At 42.8% G+C, this 18,522-nt stretch overlaps 5 protein-coding genes across 9 annotated transcripts; 2 read left to right on the top strand and 3 right to left on the bottom strand.

The window, feature by feature from the left end:
• Position 1: 1 nt before the first annotated feature.
• On the bottom strand, positions 2–3,833 carry LOC129584121 (transmembrane protein 179-like). Of its 3 annotated transcripts, none has more exons than XM_055476231.1 (6): positions 3,548–3,833; positions 3,210–3,448; positions 2,356–2,615; positions 1,845–1,982; positions 1,639–1,723; positions 2–492 (listed from the first exon to the last, which is right to left on the bottom strand). In XM_055476231.1, exons 2-6 carry the CDS (start codon positions 3,243–3,245, stop codon positions 322–324), a joined length of 690 nt encoding a protein of 229 aa, XP_055332206.1. In that variant the 5' UTR covers positions 3,246–3,448; positions 3,548–3,833; the 3' UTR covers positions 2–321. The 3 variants fall into 3 exon arrangements, with proteins under 3 accessions (XP_055332206.1, XP_055332209.1, XP_055332208.1); XM_055476234.1 differs by having other exon boundaries at positions 3,210–3,468; XM_055476233.1 differs by lacking the exon at positions 3,548–3,833 and having other exon boundaries at positions 3,210–3,537.
• Positions 3,014–9,689, top strand: LOC129584120 (nuclear RNA export factor 1-like). Of its 3 annotated transcripts, none has more exons than XM_055476229.1 (15): positions 3,014–3,501; positions 5,728–5,905; positions 6,039–6,269; positions 6,354–6,444; positions 6,520–6,599; positions 6,666–6,793; positions 6,886–6,978; positions 7,045–7,149; positions 7,294–7,435; positions 7,633–8,200; positions 8,280–8,448; positions 8,828–8,870; positions 8,932–8,998; positions 9,073–9,288; positions 9,359–9,689. In XM_055476229.1, exons 3-15 carry the CDS (start codon positions 6,185–6,187, stop codon positions 9,456–9,458), a joined length of 1,887 nt encoding a protein of 628 aa, XP_055332204.1. In that variant the 5' UTR covers positions 3,014–3,501; positions 5,728–5,905; positions 6,039–6,184; the 3' UTR covers positions 9,459–9,689. The 3 variants fall into 3 exon arrangements, with proteins under 3 accessions (XP_055332204.1, XP_055332205.1, XP_055332203.1); XM_055476230.1 differs by having other exon boundaries at positions 5,731–5,905; XM_055476228.1 differs by lacking the exons at positions 3,014–3,501; positions 5,728–5,905 and having other exon boundaries at positions 5,920–6,269.
• A 324-nt stretch (positions 9,690–10,013) lies between these two features.
• On the bottom strand, positions 10,014–12,109 carry LOC129583952 (COP9 signalosome complex subunit 4-like). The gene is made up of 2 exons (XM_055476014.1): positions 11,271–12,109; positions 10,014–10,854 (listed from the first exon to the last, which is right to left on the bottom strand). Exons 1-2 carry the CDS (start codon positions 11,895–11,897, stop codon positions 10,255–10,257), a joined length of 1,227 nt encoding a protein of 408 aa, XP_055331989.1. The 5' UTR covers positions 11,898–12,109; the 3' UTR covers positions 10,014–10,254.
• Positions 12,110–12,369: 260 nt separating this feature from the next.
• Positions 12,370–16,088, top strand: LOC129583805 (WD repeat-containing protein 20-like). The gene is made up of 4 exons (XM_055475774.1): positions 12,370–12,974; positions 13,281–13,454; positions 14,062–14,657; positions 15,192–16,088. The coding sequence occupies exons 1-4, from the start codon at positions 12,702–12,704 to the stop codon at positions 15,760–15,762; spliced, it is 1,614 nt and encodes a 537-aa protein (XP_055331749.1). The 5' UTR covers positions 12,370–12,701; the 3' UTR covers positions 15,763–16,088.
• On the bottom strand, positions 16,012–18,079 carry LOC129583806 (uncharacterized). The gene is made up of 3 exons (XM_055475775.1): positions 17,500–18,079; positions 17,024–17,212; positions 16,012–16,510 (listed from the first exon to the last, which is right to left on the bottom strand). Exons 1-3 carry the CDS (start codon positions 17,555–17,557, stop codon positions 16,089–16,091), a joined length of 669 nt encoding a protein of 222 aa, XP_055331750.1. The 5' UTR covers positions 17,558–18,079; the 3' UTR covers positions 16,012–16,088.
• Positions 18,080–18,522: the final 443 nt, after the last annotated feature.

Here is an 18,522-nt window from a genome sequence, read left to right on the forward strand (position 1 = left end):
CTATTTATCGCTTAGCAAAAGCTGATTTCCATGATCGATCTGCCTCATTTTTGGTTGACAAAGGCGTAACAACAGCGCTATGTACAAACAGCTATTACTTATTCACAGCTTTCTTTTCTGCGTTTCCATGACTAGAAGGAATTATCAGTTTAAACAAATCAAGGAAATGAAATTGTATTTAAAATTAAGACAATTAATCTGCGCTTATTATACAGATACAGCATGCTCTTTGGTTAAGGAGACAAGGTGCGAAAGCCTAAAATACTTCCAGAATCCACATCGTTTTAGTTTTCGCCGGGCAGTACCCAGTTAATACGCAATTTACAATTCCGTTACTGGCTTATACTGTGTACTCTTTCCGAATGGGAACACACGCTCCCACTCCCGCTTCAAGCCGACAAAAATGGATTCCTTTCGGTGTAAGAAATAAAGTCGGCTTCCTGTCATTGCGGAACTGCACATCCACACACCAAACAGTAGCCACGCTCCAAACTGCAAAAATGCCGGCTCAAGACAACTATAGCACAACGTTGAATCTGTCAGTTGAATCAACGACAAATTTAACTGCACAGCCACTCACTCCTATCTGTACAACATCATTTCTTAAAAAACATTAATGTGATAAACGTATCATTTTTCAAACAAAATGTACAGAAATAAGTTTTAATTCGCCAAGAGAGATTTACATAAATTCAGGGATACGGTTTCAGGGTGATGTACTGTATCCGCTCGCACATCTTGAACCACAGAGTTTGTGTACGGGAAAAACACACATTCAATATACACACTCTAACCGGGCAAAATGCACGACTACGAAATATTGCTCATTTGGTTTCAAGATAAACGGTTCTTCTTGTGAATTTGTCCAATGAACCAAGACTATTCATTTAAATGGCAGTTCACTCTGGAAAAAAAGGTTCCACAGCTGAAAGCTCGAATTGTTCTGTGGTTCATCGCCATCAAGAATGTTGACGCTGAACGTACCCATCCCCCTCCAGGGGTACCCCAAAAACCACAACAAATCAGTTTGTAACTCGTGCATACGGCAAAGCTGTATGTTAATGGCTGCTATCGAGCATAAACATGATTAAAATTGTTAGAGCTCTAATTTTTTTTTAATATTCAAGAAGTTCTCCAGACCAGATGTTGCAAAGACATCCGAAATTTATCAAATCGCGAATCGCGCGTTTGGCCCGGTTAGAGTGTGTATATTGAATGTGTGTTTTTCCCGTACACAAACTCTGTGGTTCAAGATGTGCGAGCGGATACAGTATTCAAATCGAAGTGCTTTTTTGAGAATTGAGATTATCTATTAAGTATTTGCTTTAATTACCGTGCCTGAACCAAAAACTAAATAAATCGTCAATTGTGACTAGTAATTTCTGACACTAATAGTACTGTACTTCAGCTAAGCACCAACAACTGAAATATAGATATGTTGCGAAGTATGACCTGAAATAATGGCATAATCGCTTGACTACGATATCACCCCAACCACATGAATAATATTAAAGGAATAATGTAAGTGCTCCAATGCTACCCTGCAGTGAAGCGGAAAACGCAATTTCTCCTGCTGCTGTTACTTAGTTATTATAGTCGCATATAAACTTACACGCTGCATTAAACCGGTAGTCTTACCTTAGCGATAGAGAGATCAATATAAAATGAAGACCCGTTGTCAATGACACCGGGAATGGTGAAACCATAGCTTATCACGCGACATCTGCAACGGTACGCATACATTAGACAGCTTTTGTCTACACAGTACACATTACGTGAATATGTAGAAATGGGTAAGAATAGGACTTTACTCGAGCATCATCAGCATCACAGTCACAACTTACTTGTCCTGAAACTTCGAGGCATTCTCCAGACTTGAGCACCAGGCTACGAAGCCGGAAGTCAGCGATGCTGCACCGGCCAGGCTGAGGATGGTAAACAGCATGCTGACGAGCGTGTTAGCAATTGTTGACAAGAGTGTACTGCAACCAATATGTAGTCTGAGTCAGTAGAAGTATATCTATATAAAAGTACAAACCAAGGTGGTAATGCGTTAACGTTAGATGTAGACAAGCCCTGATGATACATCAAGTACGATTACAAATCTAGAAACTTCATAAAAAGCGTTTGATTCCATAAGTAAATGGTCGTTACCAAAAGAATGAACGCGCCATATAAAACTGCACTTCACGTACATGCAGTGATAATCTTATAATGCTCATTAAACGTAACTAAAAAAATTGCAGTAATTTTTCTGATATGCAATGTGAAAGCACACCCTGAACAGTGTAAAAGATCACGGATGCGTTTCTTGGTAAGGGAAACAAGCAAAACCAGCAGCCTCCCAGTTCTCACCTTTCCACGCCCTGGTACAGCCGAACCGACAAGGCAACAACACTCATGACGGAAACGGACAGTGCCATAATGCCCAAAACGATTGCGAAATCGCAGGCCGAGCCGTTCGACCAGCTGACGCTGGTTGGATACGGAGTTTTGGAGCTGTTGGAGAACGCCTCGGAATACAGCGCACAATGCCCGTTGAATGCATTGAAATGCATCCAGACGGGAACAATCAGGAGAAAGGACAAAATAGCCACCAGTAAACTGGCAACAATCTGCGCAGCAAGATTATTACTAGTAGTATAGAAATTAAAACGCAAAGCAGCTAATACTTTGATTAGGCATTATACGAAAAAATGCGACAGCGGCCCGCGGGTAAAGAATCAAAGATTTAATGAGCGAATTACGATTTACGATTTACAATTCCAATCATCATAACTACTCGTACAGATCTGTACTGGTATATTGCGATAACACTGTGTAACAACCTATTATCTGCAATTTCGCGGCTGAGAACCGAAACGTATCTAGTTCTATTTTTTTTAAAATTTTGTAAATAAAAATAGAGTTAGAATGCAGCAGTCATTTGTGATATCACTGACACAATAAAAAGCTTTGGTCAAATACTGTGCAGCGAAAATGCAGTCACGACTCACGACGGCAATTTTCTAAATAGGTATTTGTACAGAATTTTTATAGAAGTACGCAACTTTATTCCGTTCGCTGTCAATTCCAAAAGATAAATGACGTCGAATAGTAAAAACAACAGTTAAAGATGCAATCGGGTTTTTAAAGTTGTTTTATAATAGCAGATAATGCGCTACTTGACTTTTCCTGGTTAGTAATGGAAGAGTTTGCTTGTTACTTACCTGAGCCAAGAGGAATGCCGTCGCCGAGGCCTGCATGGCGCAGGCTGTTAAGAGCAAACAGAAATCAATAAGTCAACGAAATCTCAGGAACTGGGATCCACAATCGGAAAGGGATCAAGGCGAGCAAATAACTGGCGGTGCCAAAACCGGGTCGTGTTCCTGTGGATGCTCCGCTGCTTGTTTGTACAGAACAGTACTTACAGAGCGCAGGATATCCTTCGGATGTTTTATTGATTTTCCTATCAGCAATTCATTAAACCTGCACGCACAGACAACTGGCTGCCGTTCCCCGGTAAGCGTCGCTTTGTAAGTTATAAAGAATCTAATCCGTAACTTACCATTAGGAGAGTACTGTAAACAAACATGCGCTGCGTTCTGCGAAGTGACGCCAGTGTATGTGGTATTATTATGGCGACGCTAACGAACAACCAGATGCAAATTTGCCCAAATAAACATTAAACATTAAACAGTGAGTACGTAAGTGAGTGTCGGTGTGCATGAACGTTCCAATGAAGGTTCGGTAGTCGGCGAGTCGCATCGCAGATAAAATAATTTTATAGACACAAAGGGCTAATTATTAAGAATTTATTATGTATGTACTACTTTAATACAACAATATACTCAATCATTATATTTACTATTTAAATGGCTCAGTACAGTCAGTAGTGACTACGAAGTACAGTACCGTACGTATAGTACGAGGTACGTTTGTTTCTTTTCAGGGAGACTGAGTCATCAAAGCGATTTGAAAAAATAAATCGGTTTCTGAATGAATCATATTTTCAAAAAAGTTGAACCGATTTCTCCATCATCGTGCTTCATATGCACTTCACAAGTCCATTGTACAGATTTGTTGTAGACAGACTGTTATTACGAGTACAGGAAATACTTTTTACTGTTTTGTCAAATGAATAATAATATCTATATGGAGAATAACAATAATGAAGAATAATGAAGTCACATTCATGTTGGTTGCAGTTGCATGAAGATGCATCATGCAAGCCAACAAAAATTAACCGTGTTGCGATGACTCTCAAACTGTCGCATATCACCGATGCTTATCATCGCAAGTGCTATAAAAATGGCAAGCGGTCGGAATCAGACCCGTTCTTGTGTGATAACCGTTCGCTGCTTAGCTCTGCATCCCTGCCCGATTCGCCTTTTTGAACCGATAGGTCCTGATCACCTGGTCACCTCTCTACTTCCTATCAAAAGACACAGGAGAGGGCAGAGTTGGTCAGACTGGTCAAAATGCATATGGTCTAAGTTGCCACATGAATGGGACAGTCTACTTTCCTTTCTTTTACTACGTTTTCTGTATGTGATGGTGCTGTTATATGTGATTTCGTTTCGCAAGGATCTGGTAAAAAGAAGGCCAGAGATGCTTTCTCATATCACGCGGCAGCGGTTGCGATGTAACGGTCGTTCTGTGATATGTAACTTTTAAAGATCGCCGCAACACAGTTATTATGCCGGACAGGGTGAACGGTGGACACTGACCACTCCGTTTACAAACTTTAATTATTCACAAGCTTTCACTCGGTCCACAACCTTCTTCACTACTCTGTACCTTTCATTCCGTGTGCTACCTTTAGCGCGCACAACCTTATGTCCATTCACTCCGTTCACACCCTTTTCGCCGCGCTTTTCCGCTTTTCACGTTCTACCATGAACACATTGAACAGCAGCATGGAAGGAAGAGAACTTCGCGATCAATTTTCCCGCACCATAGTTTCGCAAAGTGACGCAAAGTGCAAATGGATTACATAAGGTAGTGGCCACCCAAAGGTTAATGATGATTGTGAAATTAAAGGCTGCAAAACGAGTGGTCAGTGGTCACCATTAATGAAAGCGACCTACCTATGTGGAGTTTGGGCGGTTTTGCTCAACAAAATGAAGAATTAAATTTTGGTAAGATTGTGATTACGACGCAGATATCCGTGAGGAATTTGTAGGCTAAACATACATACGCGGTTCCAATTGAAACGAAACCCCAGTTGGTTCGGAATGCCGGGTTAATCCTTATTTAATTCATGTTAACTGTTAACCCACACTGCAACTTCAACACCTGCCCCTTCAGAAAAAAACAAGGAAAGCGAGTAATTGATTTATTCCTTGACACTGACAAGCAGAATCTCTTGAAGCGAAAGGGGAAACAGAACATTATACCGTATGTATTTCCCTATTACTGTGGACAATGTGCACATACATTAGTTATGTGACATAAAATTCACATTTTCAAAAGCATTCAGCAAAAATAAAGGTGCTAGGGCACACCTCGGAAATAAAGTGATACAATACTTTGAAACATACTTTGAAACGAACTTAGCAATACTTTCAAAGTGCTGTAATACATTGAAAGTACTGGTGTATCAAAGTGACCTTCCCGAACATCCCCGGCTAAATCGTAAAATATCTCGCTTATTTGGAAGCTTTTCACTTGTGAAGTTTTCATTTTAATTCGTAGGCTTGTTTCTGCATTTCTAAGTAATCGTAAGTACTGTACTTGGACTCGTAGTAGAAGACAAACGGAATGGATAAAACCGAGCGCTTTCGCGAAACATGAAGCCTGCAGGGGTTGCCCATTCCACAACACGTCTCGAGTCTGGACCACCAGTCCGGCCGGCAGTGAGTTGCAGAAGCATGACATCATGCGTCGATGGCAGATTTCTCACCTCACTTTTGAACTTTTCGTTGTAAGTTTGTAAGTTAAAATAATTCATGTTATATTATTGTTGCTGCAGAATTCAGACTTCGTTTCCTTTCTCGAATGTCCATGATAATATTCACATATGCGACACGTATGTACAAGTAATTGTTATTTACTAGTGTGAGCAGTATCCCGTAAACAGAGTTGGCCATTGGGAATGCGTACGTAAATTTCTCTGCGGCGCTGCCCGTGATCCTTCTCTTCCCCATCGTTAATCTCTGGGGCACTTGCATATTCTTTACTGGAATACGATCGAGCTGGAAAGATGGAGGGGTATTACGATCGCGATGCACCTCACGAACGTCATTCAGGTGCTCTGCGAACGGGGGTGCGAGTGCACCGTAAACACGGTACGAACACGCTCTTTTTTGTTTTGCATTGTTTCTACTAGATGTATTCTGGAATAAAATCCTGAGTTATTTACAATGCGATAGGCGCTGCTCCGTACGCCCGCGTGGTACACACGGACAGAGAAGGAGATGCGCAGATGGGCGAAGGATCCGCCAGCAGCGCTACCAGTCAAAGGTACGTCCGCATTAAGCCAGTTTGTGGTAGCATCTGCGACTGCAGATGAAAAACGATATTTCCATCCTGTTGCAGAGTGGCCGCGTTTCATCCCCGTGGTGGCCAACAGGCGCATCGGAGCCGCAGTCTCTCGGTCGCGCTTCCCGCTGAAAGGAGTAAGTAGAGCTTTCCACAGCTCTGCTTGATGGTCTTCTCACACTTTGTATTGTTGCACTTGACAGACGTCTTTTCCCGGTTGGGTCCGAGAAATCTCCGAATATCTCGCGAATCCTTCGGCACGCGCAATCGCGGGCGCGCCCGAGTGGTGTTTACATCGCGACCGCCGCTGACGGCTTGGTTTAAAGTTCGGGTATGCCGAAAATCGTAATCTTTTCGATTTGCTGGTATTTCTGTGGTTTTGCGTTTTTATAATATACGTCTTAGCATAAGCTGTTTTCGCAGCTGGTTGGTGCGGCCACCGTGGACAGAACATGGGTCATGAATGCCATTGGAGAACGACTTTCCGCGGAAAACATTACGTTCCAGCCGATTCAAGTGCGTGAACAAAGCAGATCTGTTTTTTACTGGACGATTTCTATTAAATGGAACGTTTGCATTTAGGTTGCCGTCGATGGAAATTCCTTAACATTCTATGTCAAGGACCAAGCTGCTGCAAATAGACTGAGGATGCTGAATAAAGCGATTCAGTTCTCTCATGGGCCAAAGGTACCGTTCAGTGCGTTATTGGTTTTGGCTTTTCATTCCGATATTTAATAGTATCATGTCTTTATGCAGCTAAAATTAACATTGTCTGTTTATACAATTAAATTCTTTTATGAAACTAATGTGATTCTTGGTCGTCTGGGACAGATGCCTATTGCCGTAAATCCTTCTCAAGCTCCCGTTGTACATTTGGATGAATCCGTAAAGGCCGCGATAAAGACCGCTATGGGCAAACGTTATGACGCAGCAACCCACTCTCTGACTTTGAGCTTGTTTAACGAAGCTCCTGGTGAGTGAGGGAACCGTTTTTGTTGGCTGCACAACTGCTAAATTCGGCATTTACTAAATTGTATAATGCCTTAATGGCCGAGCCGACCTATTGGTGAAATCGGTAATTCAGTTTTATTTATAGCATTGTGGTTGTGGAGTAGCAGTTGATATTTAAATAGATAAAATTCATAATTAATCATTATTCTGTTACTTTAGAATTTAAAACTGCCAGCCTGAATATTCAGCTGTCCAGAGCCAGTCATATGAAAGCGGTTTTGGAACTGATTGAAGCCAATATCAAAGAGCTGCAGTCTCTGGACCTCAGTAAAAATCGTCTATCGCAGTTGATGGACTTTTCTCGTTTGGCTGACAAAGTGCAATTGCGCCAGCTAAACCTCAGCGATAATGCGATTCGGCATATACGCGATGTGGAGTTGTTACGCTCTTTTATCCACCTTGTGGATCTGGATTTAAGTCGGAATCCCATTCGGGATGCGTACCGTGATACGCCTGCATACATTGAGGATATACGGAAGAAGCTACCGAATCTGCTGCGGTTAGACGGTGTAGATCTGCCCAAAAAGATAGGATTTGATGCACCGGCGCGTATCCAACTCCCAGTACCCACTCCGTTCTATACGCCATTTGATGCACAGGCCAACCAGCGACTTGAATCTTTCTTGCTACGGTACTATGAGTATTTCGATGGCAGACGGTCAGAATTGTTGGGTGCTTATTCGGAAGATGCGCAGTTCTCCCTCTTCATCCCGAAATTATATGACAAGTACGTTCAGTAAAATAAGTACTGCTACTGATATTAATTTTCATATGCTTGATTCTGTAACAGATTGTACGTTATGTAGGAGCTCGGGTTTCTATTCCCACAGCCGAAATCTGAACAATGTCACCGAAAGTGTCGTTCAAAACGCGAAATTGTTGCTTGGAAGGACGTCCATTGTTGATTTCTTTGGTAAATTACCTGCCACTGCTCATGCCCCGAAATCGTTTACAGTGGATGTGTTTTTCAACGAGGTTTGTTGAATCTCTTTAATTAGTTGGTCATATTCGGGCTGACTAGTAAATGCATTGGAATTCTGTCATTATTAATTAGGGAAAGCTAGTGCACAGGCCGATTCGCTTGCACAGGTTTACAGTAACTGAAAATGATTAAATGCCAAACATTGAAAATTGAAATTTTAAACATTTAAATTAGTACCAGGCCAATCCCTTTGCAATCCATTAAAACACGCATTTGACTTTAAATTGGTTGATACTTGAACTCTCAAAAATGTCGGAAGGTGGTTTGCTGAGAGGTTCTGTTAAACTACGCGGTGTACACCAATGGCCCAACTGCCCCAAGACTGTACTTTGTTAAGAAGCATCATTATGGAAGAATTTGTTGTCACTGCAGAATGCCTTGTTGGGACTCATGGTAACAGGTGTTTTTCGAGAAGGTGAGATTCTCACTCGAATTGATATCTACAGTGCGCTCAAAGTTTGTGTTTATCCTTTTAGATCAACACAAGCGCCAGCAATTCCGTTCATTTTCACGAAATTTCGTCATTGTGATATCAGAGGAAGGGTGAGTCCACAAAGAAATACCGAATGTTTTGGCCAGAATTAATTTCTGTCAATAATTCATTACCTTTTCATCAGGTGGCGGATAATATCCGATACCTTGACCGTCACCGCGCCTTCCGTGGAGCAAGTCAATCAGTTCAGGCAGAACACGGCGCCGGAGAATCCTTCCAACAGTGTTGCTACACCTGCACCTACTGTATCCACTGCCAGCGCTCTTGATGAACCGATGAAATTGGCCATGATAGTTAATTTTGCCAATGAGAGTGGAATGAATGAGCAGTATAGTCGATTGTAAGTTTTCCGGCAGTCTAAGTCCTGAAAATGATGGAACTGTGGAATACTGCGTGTTTTGTTGTTGTAGAGCGCTGGAGGACAACTACTGGGATTATGCGAAAGCTGGTGCTGCTTTTTTGCAACTGAAAAGTGAAAATAAACTTCCCCCGGAAGCCTTCGTAAAATAGCAGCACTGTGTTTCAGTTTTGTTATGGTTCTGTTTGGAGACTACACAAGCTGTTGCTTCGGCTTAGCCTTTCTTCGATGTTGATGATAGCCTGAATTTTATTTCGTTGAACTGTCAGTTACTGAGTGACAGTGGTTTTGTTGTGACGGACCTCGGGGAAAAATACGTTAAAATACACAGTAGTGTCAGTACGAGACACGATAGTAAACAGCTGTAAGTATGTACAAGTACTTCAGCTTCTGGAAACAAATCTAGAAAAAGCGTTTGTGCACTAACTTTAATGTAGTAATCGCTGAACCATTGCAGACATCGGAATAAAAAAATCCCCAACGACTTGAAAATATTGCAGAACCGGTCAAATCTTGACGTTCACTTCACAAGTACTATACTTTGACGCAACGCACTGGGAGTAAAATCATCCAATAAAATGTAGAAATGTAAACGACTTCAGTGCTTTTGATTTGGGACTTTGGAATGGGCTCGTCGAGCATAAACACAGGATAGTAGAAGGTTTTCGATAGCCCACAACAAGAAAGACGCTGAATATACGTAGTAACAGTGATTTTATTTATTCTTTGACGAACAAACCTAAGTTACCTAACAGTAATAATTTATAAAACGACATCGCTATCCATTCCTCTCATATGAAAAGCCAGTTATAAAAAAAATTTGAATTAATTTCTTGATGGTGCATTAACTTCATTTCATAGTAACGCACACTTTCAAACTGGTCAGTGAAAATAATAAGCTCATTTCCGTACTAACAGTAAAAAGAGATCAAAAACCAACTCAAAACATCACTTCTGATCGGCCGAGACACTTGCGTACCATTCCGGATGGCGCGCCGCAATCATTTCCGTGGCCTTGTTGACCTGCATGCAGATGGCCTCCAGCTTCTTATCCCATCCGTTCAGGGGATGCTCTTGCTCGAACGTCACCGCCCCTTTAGTGTGATCAATCTTGACGTGCAGTCGTCCCTCCGACACCATGTTGACCATGATCTTCTCCAGCTTGGCCACCGGGATATCCAGCAGACGCGACAATCCCTGGAACGTCGCCACACGAAAGTACTTGCGAGTGGACAAAATGTTGTGCTCCAGGAAGGTCTGTTCCAGCAGCAGGGAGCCATCGGGAGTCAGGGCGTCGCGTTGGTGCGGCTGCAGATTGGCGGCGAATTGGTCAATTTCCTGGCGCTTAATGGTCTTACCGTCAAAGACTTTGCAGAGAAAGGCGTAGGTGGGCAGCTCCAGACTGCGCTCGTCCTTAATCAGCACGGCCATGACGCGAGAGCGCTGCGAGGAGACCGGCGCCAGGAGGATGCAGTTGACGGCGTTGGATAAGGCCATTTTACGCTCGCTTTCCGCCACGGTCGGCCGACGAGACAAATCATAATAACGCTGAAAAACGAAGTAACTATTTTAAAACTGTTATAAAAAATATCTTCACATTTACCATTGCTAATATTATAAACACGATTGACCATTATGATTATCTGGCGTCGATGCGCGTACAGCAAAATATACTATTTACAAAACTTCACCAGGCAGCAAGACCCCGTAGAACTTTCTGCTGATTTTAATTTATAAACAAAAAGGAAGGCTTTATACCAACCTACTGCATATCCGTTGGAGCACATTTACGCAGTTTTTTTTTATTTTAACCCTGAAACTTTTTCGAATATAATCTATTCTATTTTCTTTCACTTCTATTTTCGAATCTTTTCCAGCGCAGCTGAACAGCCTTGAAAACTGAAAACAGACCGAGGCCTAAAAACAGCCAGAAGGAGCAAACAGCCCTGCAACGTGCGCCTTACCTGAGATGCTTCAATGTACTTGCGCTTAAAGTCTTGGATACGGGCAAAAGCCGCCGAGTGCGAAATGCGGATCTCTTCGGAAGCGGCGCTATCAATCAGCAGGCCCAAACGGTGGATGTAGTTCTCCGCTTCCGTGAACTCCTCAGCCTCCAGGAACAGGCGCCCAATTTGTAAATACAATTCCATCTTGTTCTCCTTGGTATACTGTTTCTGTCCGCTCTCCAGCGGGATCTGTGACAGCACACGGGCCGCCTGCAGCCAGTTCTGTTCGCGCTCCAACTCGGCGGCCAAGCGCAGTCGCAGCGGATACATCTGCTCCTCGAAAGAGATGGAGCGCGACTGCATTTTGTCCAAGGCATAACTGATGACCATCTTTTGCATCTCCGCGTCGAGATCATTCACTCCCGTTACAAATTCGTTCAGGTACTGCCGTGCCGAGACGATGTTGAAGGATTCGCGCAGAATCACGTCCAGGAAGGATTTCAGGCATTCACCTTTAACATCGCTGCTCGGCAGCTGGCGGACTACATCCATCAATGTACGGCCCTGTTCGCCGGACTCACGAAACGTTCCCTGGCCGCTTCCTATCTGGTTCAGAATTTCCTTGAAAACCTGCACTTGCTCCATGACGGCTCAGGAGACAAATGTCATAAATCGAATAAGAAGCAAACACAATTTTCAGTGCCGATTTTATAATCTACGTCAAACCGCGAATCATAGGCTAATCTTTTACACCAGAAACTAAACTAATAATTATTAATAAAAGGTGCAAAGATTGCAGGAACTCAGAAATGAAGTCAACAAACTTTCGGAACTTTCAGTTGCATGGTTTTTCAGAGTCGGTTCGGTTGGCTTTGACGGAAAAGTGAACAGATGTGAGTATCTAGTGAACAACACTGTCACGGCTCGGTCTCCCAATGGAGCGGCAGTCACAAAGCAAATGGCCAGGAATGCGGTGTGTATTGCACGCGGACCAGCAGATTCGGTCTGGCTGTATGTGGAAAGTATGCGGTACCGCGGACTGATCGACCAGCCAGACTGGTCTGATGCTCACTATGCTGCGATTTTTGGCACTTGTCAATGGGAATAAAATGCCAAATCCAAGCATCAATGAATGAGTTTACAAAAAATCATTAAAATGGGACGGTCTCTGTTGATTTACACCGTCGTACGTTTCCGAATCCAGGATTCTTGTTTTTGTTGAAATTTTGGACATCTTTTTGGACATTTCGCCATGTCGTTTTGATTATTGGCAATTCTGTGTATTTGTTTTGAACGGAAACCCTATGCAGGCTGCAGCCCAGAGCTTCGCTTCGACTGTGTTGTTGATTTCGCTGCATTTCTGATGGATGCCATATCTGCTGGGATTTTTGGGTTATTGTTGATGGAACATCAGTGAATGTGGCGCGAAAGTGGATCAGAGAAGTGAACATGTCCGCTCCCGCGGATGGGTCCTTGGCGGGTAGTCAGGACATTAAGCAGCATTTTGTGACGCGGGAAGGAGCGTACCGCAATCTGGTGACACACGAGTATTCGCGTCCCCGTCTCCAGAATTCGGCCTTGAGCGGTGCGCAACAAGCCAATGTGCCCGTTAGAATGAGTCTGGTGCAGGTCGCTGATGATCAGGAGACGGGCTATCCGGATAGATTGCTCTTTAATATTGGACGGGAGATCTTTCTGTATGCCTTCAAAAGTATTTGGGAGGTGAGCAGTGCTTCGTGCAGTCAGCGGATGACTGATTGTGCCAGCTGTCTTAGAAAATTCTGATACGGATTATCCATGGAATTAATAATTATTCTATCTATTTGTTAATTTGTAGGCTGTATTTCTTTCCAATAAAAATAATATTATGTTATGCCAGAAATTAAAAGAGTGCAGCTTTTTTAATTTTCACCGTTTATCGGTTTATGTGTATTTTATTCTGTTTTTTAGAATGTACTGTACAAGTTAAATTAAACGGTATTCTGGCAGCTGGCTGTACAGTTATTGACGGATGTATTATGTGTATAGGTTCCCGACTTGGCTCATCCGCTGGATCGTCAGATCCATAAAGCTCTTCCAACATGCCACGATATAAACAGGGTTAGCTGTTCCACTCAAGGCTGCACTGTCCTAATTGGATTTACGACCGGTTCTTTCCACGTGACGGATCCCCGAAAGGATCCGCACATTTATAACGAAGATGTAAGTCTTTACGCTGCGGAGTATGTGAGGATCGTTTTCTGCCGATAGACAGGGGGAACTGTGGAAATATAATGACGAGAAAGTGTTGTTTGGCTAATTTGGCCTAATTATCGTGAGCACGCATCCAGGCTTAATTATTGCTCCTTGGGGCTTATCGCAGGCTGCAGCATCCATCCTACTGGCTGCATTATTATTTAACTCGGAAAAGAAATTATGAACAGCTGAATACGCTTTGAACCGCTTTCGATTGATTTGCAGTTAACCCTCGTTTCACCGGAATATGGATACTTTATAAATTGATAGAGCTTTAGACAAGAAAACTGGTTTTATTTTTTTTCACTTTTTGAACTAGTTTAATTTAGTCCAGCAGTGCTGGTATAACATGGTGTTATACGATAACTGCAAACCGGAGTGTAGAAATAAAACGACCGTGTTGTATTCGTCAGGCCGAGGGTTGCCAGTTGTAGATCGTAAAAAAATGATTTTTAGTGGCCTTGCAAGGACTAGGAATGGGTAAAATAACTGGGTAGAGTTGTTTCACATTTTAGTGTGTGGATTTTATTTGGGAATCTTATTTGTATGTATGCCTTACTCTTCGTATTTTCAGCGGATGCTGGACAAAACCAAAGTGACCTGCGTTAAGTGGATACCGGGCTCGCTCCAGCAGTTCCTGATCAGCTTCTCCAGCGGTCAGCTATTCCACTGTGATGACTCCCTGTCGTGGATAACGGCCCCACCTTCCTACAGTCTCCACAAGCACGGCGAGGGCTATGCGGTCTACACGACGAAATCCCGGTCGAATCGGAATCCGCTGTATCGGTGGATGATTGGCGAAGGATCTCTGAATGCGTTTGCATTTTCGCCTTGTAACCGTTATTTGGCCACCGCCGGGCACGATGGCTATCTCCGCGTCTTTGTCTTCGATACCATGGACCTGTTGGGAATAGCCAGGAGCTATTTTGGCGGTTTATTATGCCTGTGCTGGTCACCGGATTCTAAATTTGTGTGCTGTGCCGGGGAGGATGATTTAGTGCATATATGGAGCGTGGAGTACCGGCGGATTGTGGCCCGGGGCCGCGGACATCGAAGCTGGGTGACGGCGGTCAGTTTTGATCCGCTGACGAGCTGCTTGACGCAGGATGTGATTGCGGGACTTGCGGATGCGGGGAAGAATACCGGTGGCGGGGGAAACAGACCTGCTGGGTAAGTTACCGAGTTGTAAAAGAATTAACTTTATGTATAGTTTGTCGTTCGTTTCTCTCGAGCGCTATGTTGTGTGTACTATCTTGGTTACGTTTTAGGGCAGAAATCAGTTGTAACTGTTGTGTGAAATGTCGGTGAGGCTGTTGCTGTAATATGAATGTGTATGTGTGTAAATTGTGTACTTCATGAGTGTAACTAGTGAACATTGATAACTATAAAAAAGTAATTTTCTCGTGAAAACTATTGTTTGGGATCAGTATGAACATACTGTGACATAAGACCGGTAGATAAAATGGTGCGTTACTGGCTTCCTTGTTTCCATTTTTCTCATCTGCTATGGTGACACTTGGTTGTAAGAACTTTCAGATTTTCAGCATCCTTGTAGATTGTGCGCAGTTCGGGTATTTTATTTATGCATTGGTAGTAAATCAGTAATTAGGTTTGTTATTTATCGGTTACTTTGAGGGTTTATCAACAAAAGGGAATCATAATATCTTTATTTGGTATATATGTTAGTTCGTGTTTTCATTGCAGAGACGCTGTGAGCCAGCGGATAACAACGTACAGGTTCGCCAGCGTGGGTCAAGATACGCAAATCTGTCTGTGGGAACTGACTGACGACATTGTGAAGCAATCGGTCGTATCCCGATTACGCACCGGCTCCGCCGTTCTTCCCATGGCCCCCGTCCTCAATCCGCCATTCCCCCTTGTGCCCGAGAAACCCGCCAAAGAGCACAACCACCGTCGCAACATTCCCCTGTTGGGCGGTCGCTTCGGCGACAAATCGTCCTCCAGTTCGCATGCGCACAACAAGCACAGCGCCAGTGCGCCCTCCTCCGTGGCGGCGCCCTCGCGGAGTGAGTCGCGTGATGAAGGCGCCGGGGGCGGGAAGATGCTGGGCAGCTGGCAGTGTCCCAAGTTGGACGATGTACCGCTGCTGGAGCCGCTGGTGTGTAAGCGGATCGCCCAGGAGCGGCTGAATGATATTGTCTTTCATGATGACTGCATTCTCATCTCCACGCAGGAGGGCCTCATTATGACGTGGGCCCGCCCCGGCCGGACCCCGGCCAATCACTCTAGTCGGCAGAATTCGTGTTCCAATTGATATGGATGGGTGTGGATCGATTTTTTCAGTTTGTTGTTGCGTTTCTTGTTGTCGTTTGGTTGTTTGTGCGTGTGTGGAGGTTTTGATTGTTTTTAGCGGATTCTATTCGAAATTTGAGCACCCCCGGTCTTTTCAAGTATTTTGATTCTTTACGGTTTGGGAAAAATCTTAAGTATTTCATTAATTTTATCTTGGCGTGAAGTTGTGAATTTTTTGGTTGTTGCGTTTCTTTTAAGTGAATGTGCTGTTTTTTTTCTAGCGCAACGCACATGGTAATTTGTTCTGACTTGGAAATGGAAACTTAGAAATGCACAACATCATAAAAATTATCGAATTGACGTGATTGCATATGCAAACAGCAAAAGCATCAATGTCGGAAACGGATGCTGAGTACAACACATTCTGCGCGCAGAATTTTGAAGGCTACGCCGTACATCCGATAAAACAGCGTTGGCAGCGTCAGCACCGGCGGCGGCGGCTCGCATACCGGCCTGTCCGAAATTGGATTCCAGCAGCATAGTGTTCTGGGGCGCATTGCAGTTGTCGGTGAGGCAGATGCATAGTTGACCTTTGAGGGTCAGATTGTACTGCTGCCAGTCGGGCAGGACGACGCTTACCGGGCCACTCGGTTCAGCAATGGGATTGTCGCTGAATTCGTAGCATTTCTCACTGGTACCGAATTCCGGGTCCAGTTGGGAGAACACCGAATTGAGGGCAGTGGATGCGGTCAGACAGCCGGTATTACGCGCTGTGAAGTCGTTATTTATTTATCACTATTACTTATTACTTACTTCTGATGAAAATTTAAGATTAATATTAGAACAGAATTTGCTTGAATGCTAAACTTTGAGCTGTTGCGTTAATTTCGCATTTTTGTTTGTCTGACAAAATATTTCGGACTTCGGAGTACAATATGTATGCACAGCAAATTTGTTAACAACATATTGACCGTGAAATGCTTTTAACCTGACAAGTGAAAGTAACTGTGAGACGACCTTACAACAAACATACTGTGGTTTTGTTAAAAAAACGAATGCCGACCTTTTGGTTGCAAGTGCATAATTACCATACTGCGAAATCGTATTCGCTACTTATACGTACTCGTATACACTGTACTTGTTCATAGTACCCAGTCAGCTTTGTAACAGATTTCTAGCTTACGTTTACGAAAGTTCGTGTATGAAATGAACGTTCTAATATTCTATTTTTCTAGCAGTGACTGTTTCTGTTTCTAACAAGTAAGTAAAATAAATTCTCCTACTGGCAAATGATCTAACAGCCGTTGAATTGGCTTTCGGGACGGCTGTCCAAAGTAAATCCGTCGAAATGCAGGATACACCGTCTTGTGAACATTCTCCCAGAAGGAAGGTTGTGGGGTCTGTACAGTATTCTGCTACATCCAGCGTTAAATTAGGTGACCTTGGACAATAAGCGCACTGTAATGCTCTCCCTGTAAACGTCGACAAAATATTAAAATAATTAGTCGAATATCTCCCGAATGTAACAACAATAGATAGTATCTGTATAGTTTTTACAGTAAGTGTACATACATACTCGTTTGTGCACTGTCGGCGGTGCGATTACCACAATAGGCATTAATTGATTAATAGCTATTAGCGAAGCACAGCACAATATTGTTTTGCGACTTATGAACACAGACCTTATTGCTTAGCTTGTAAACAGAGCTCGAGAGATAGAAAGTGATTTGTGCGATAATAAAATTGATTTTATACATACCAACATCCACAATCCAAGCAGCAAGAAAGCAGATTAACGAAGATTTATAATTGAACATGGCGAAAAACCCGAATTTGTTTCACTGTATCAGTACGGTTTGTTTGTACTGTACAGTGGCCGATACTTGCATCTACGGTGTGGAAGATGAACAATGATTACAAAGCTCTTTCGATCGCCACAAAATTCGTAAGATAAACTGGAAATTGATGTTTCACTGATAAAAAGCAGTTTTCAGTTCCATGTGCCGTATTAATTGATATGCAAGTAACAGAAATCAAAACTTTTTACTGATGAATCTGGAACAGGCCGGATGCTAGCACTCTAGTGTCAGCTTACAAGACCAATGCAGGGAGTACGTAATGAAATGCAAAACAAATGTCAGCATTAGTTTTACTTCCAGAATAGCGCCTTATGTTGATTGTGAGTTCGGAGTACGAAGTACGAAGATGATTGTCCATAAGGTCTTAAAATTAATACTGCCCTTTATTATTTATGTGTAGTTCTTATACTCATACTTTCGAAAGGTGTTCGTATTACGTATAACACGCTTTACCATCATCTGCTTTTTACTATTAAATTAAATGTTTATTTGCATAGCTTACTTTTCAACCAAATTTTGTTTTGGTTAGCAACTAAATCCCGCAAATAACCCATGGTGCTGCGGTGCAACACTGCAAATGCAATTGCAATGGAACAAGCCCAATAACAGTTGTAATACCAACGTGCTTAGCAAGTCGGTACCGCAAACAGCTCGAGATTTCAGTTCTCTGTGTACAAACTACGGATGCTGTTATCTGTATTTATGAACTGGATTGTAGAGATGTACTTACTATATGGCAATAAATATGACGGGACAGAATCAGAACTGATTAGCGCTGTGAGCAAAATTTATGAATGTTCATAATATGTTTATTACGTAACTTCTATCAAAATTCGCTCATTTTAAATTAAGTCTTAGTATTTCGCTAGTCAGTCTGTCAACACGATTAATGATAGCAAAAAAAATGCTAAAACTGTGAGAAA

Source organism: Paramacrobiotus metropolitanus, unplaced genomic scaffold, assembly GCF_019649055.1.
Source record: "Paramacrobiotus metropolitanus isolate TYO unplaced genomic scaffold, Prichtersi_v1.0 Parri_scaffold0000012, whole genome shotgun sequence".
NCBI lineage: Eukaryota > Metazoa > Tardigrada > Eutardigrada > Parachela > Macrobiotidae > Paramacrobiotus > Paramacrobiotus metropolitanus.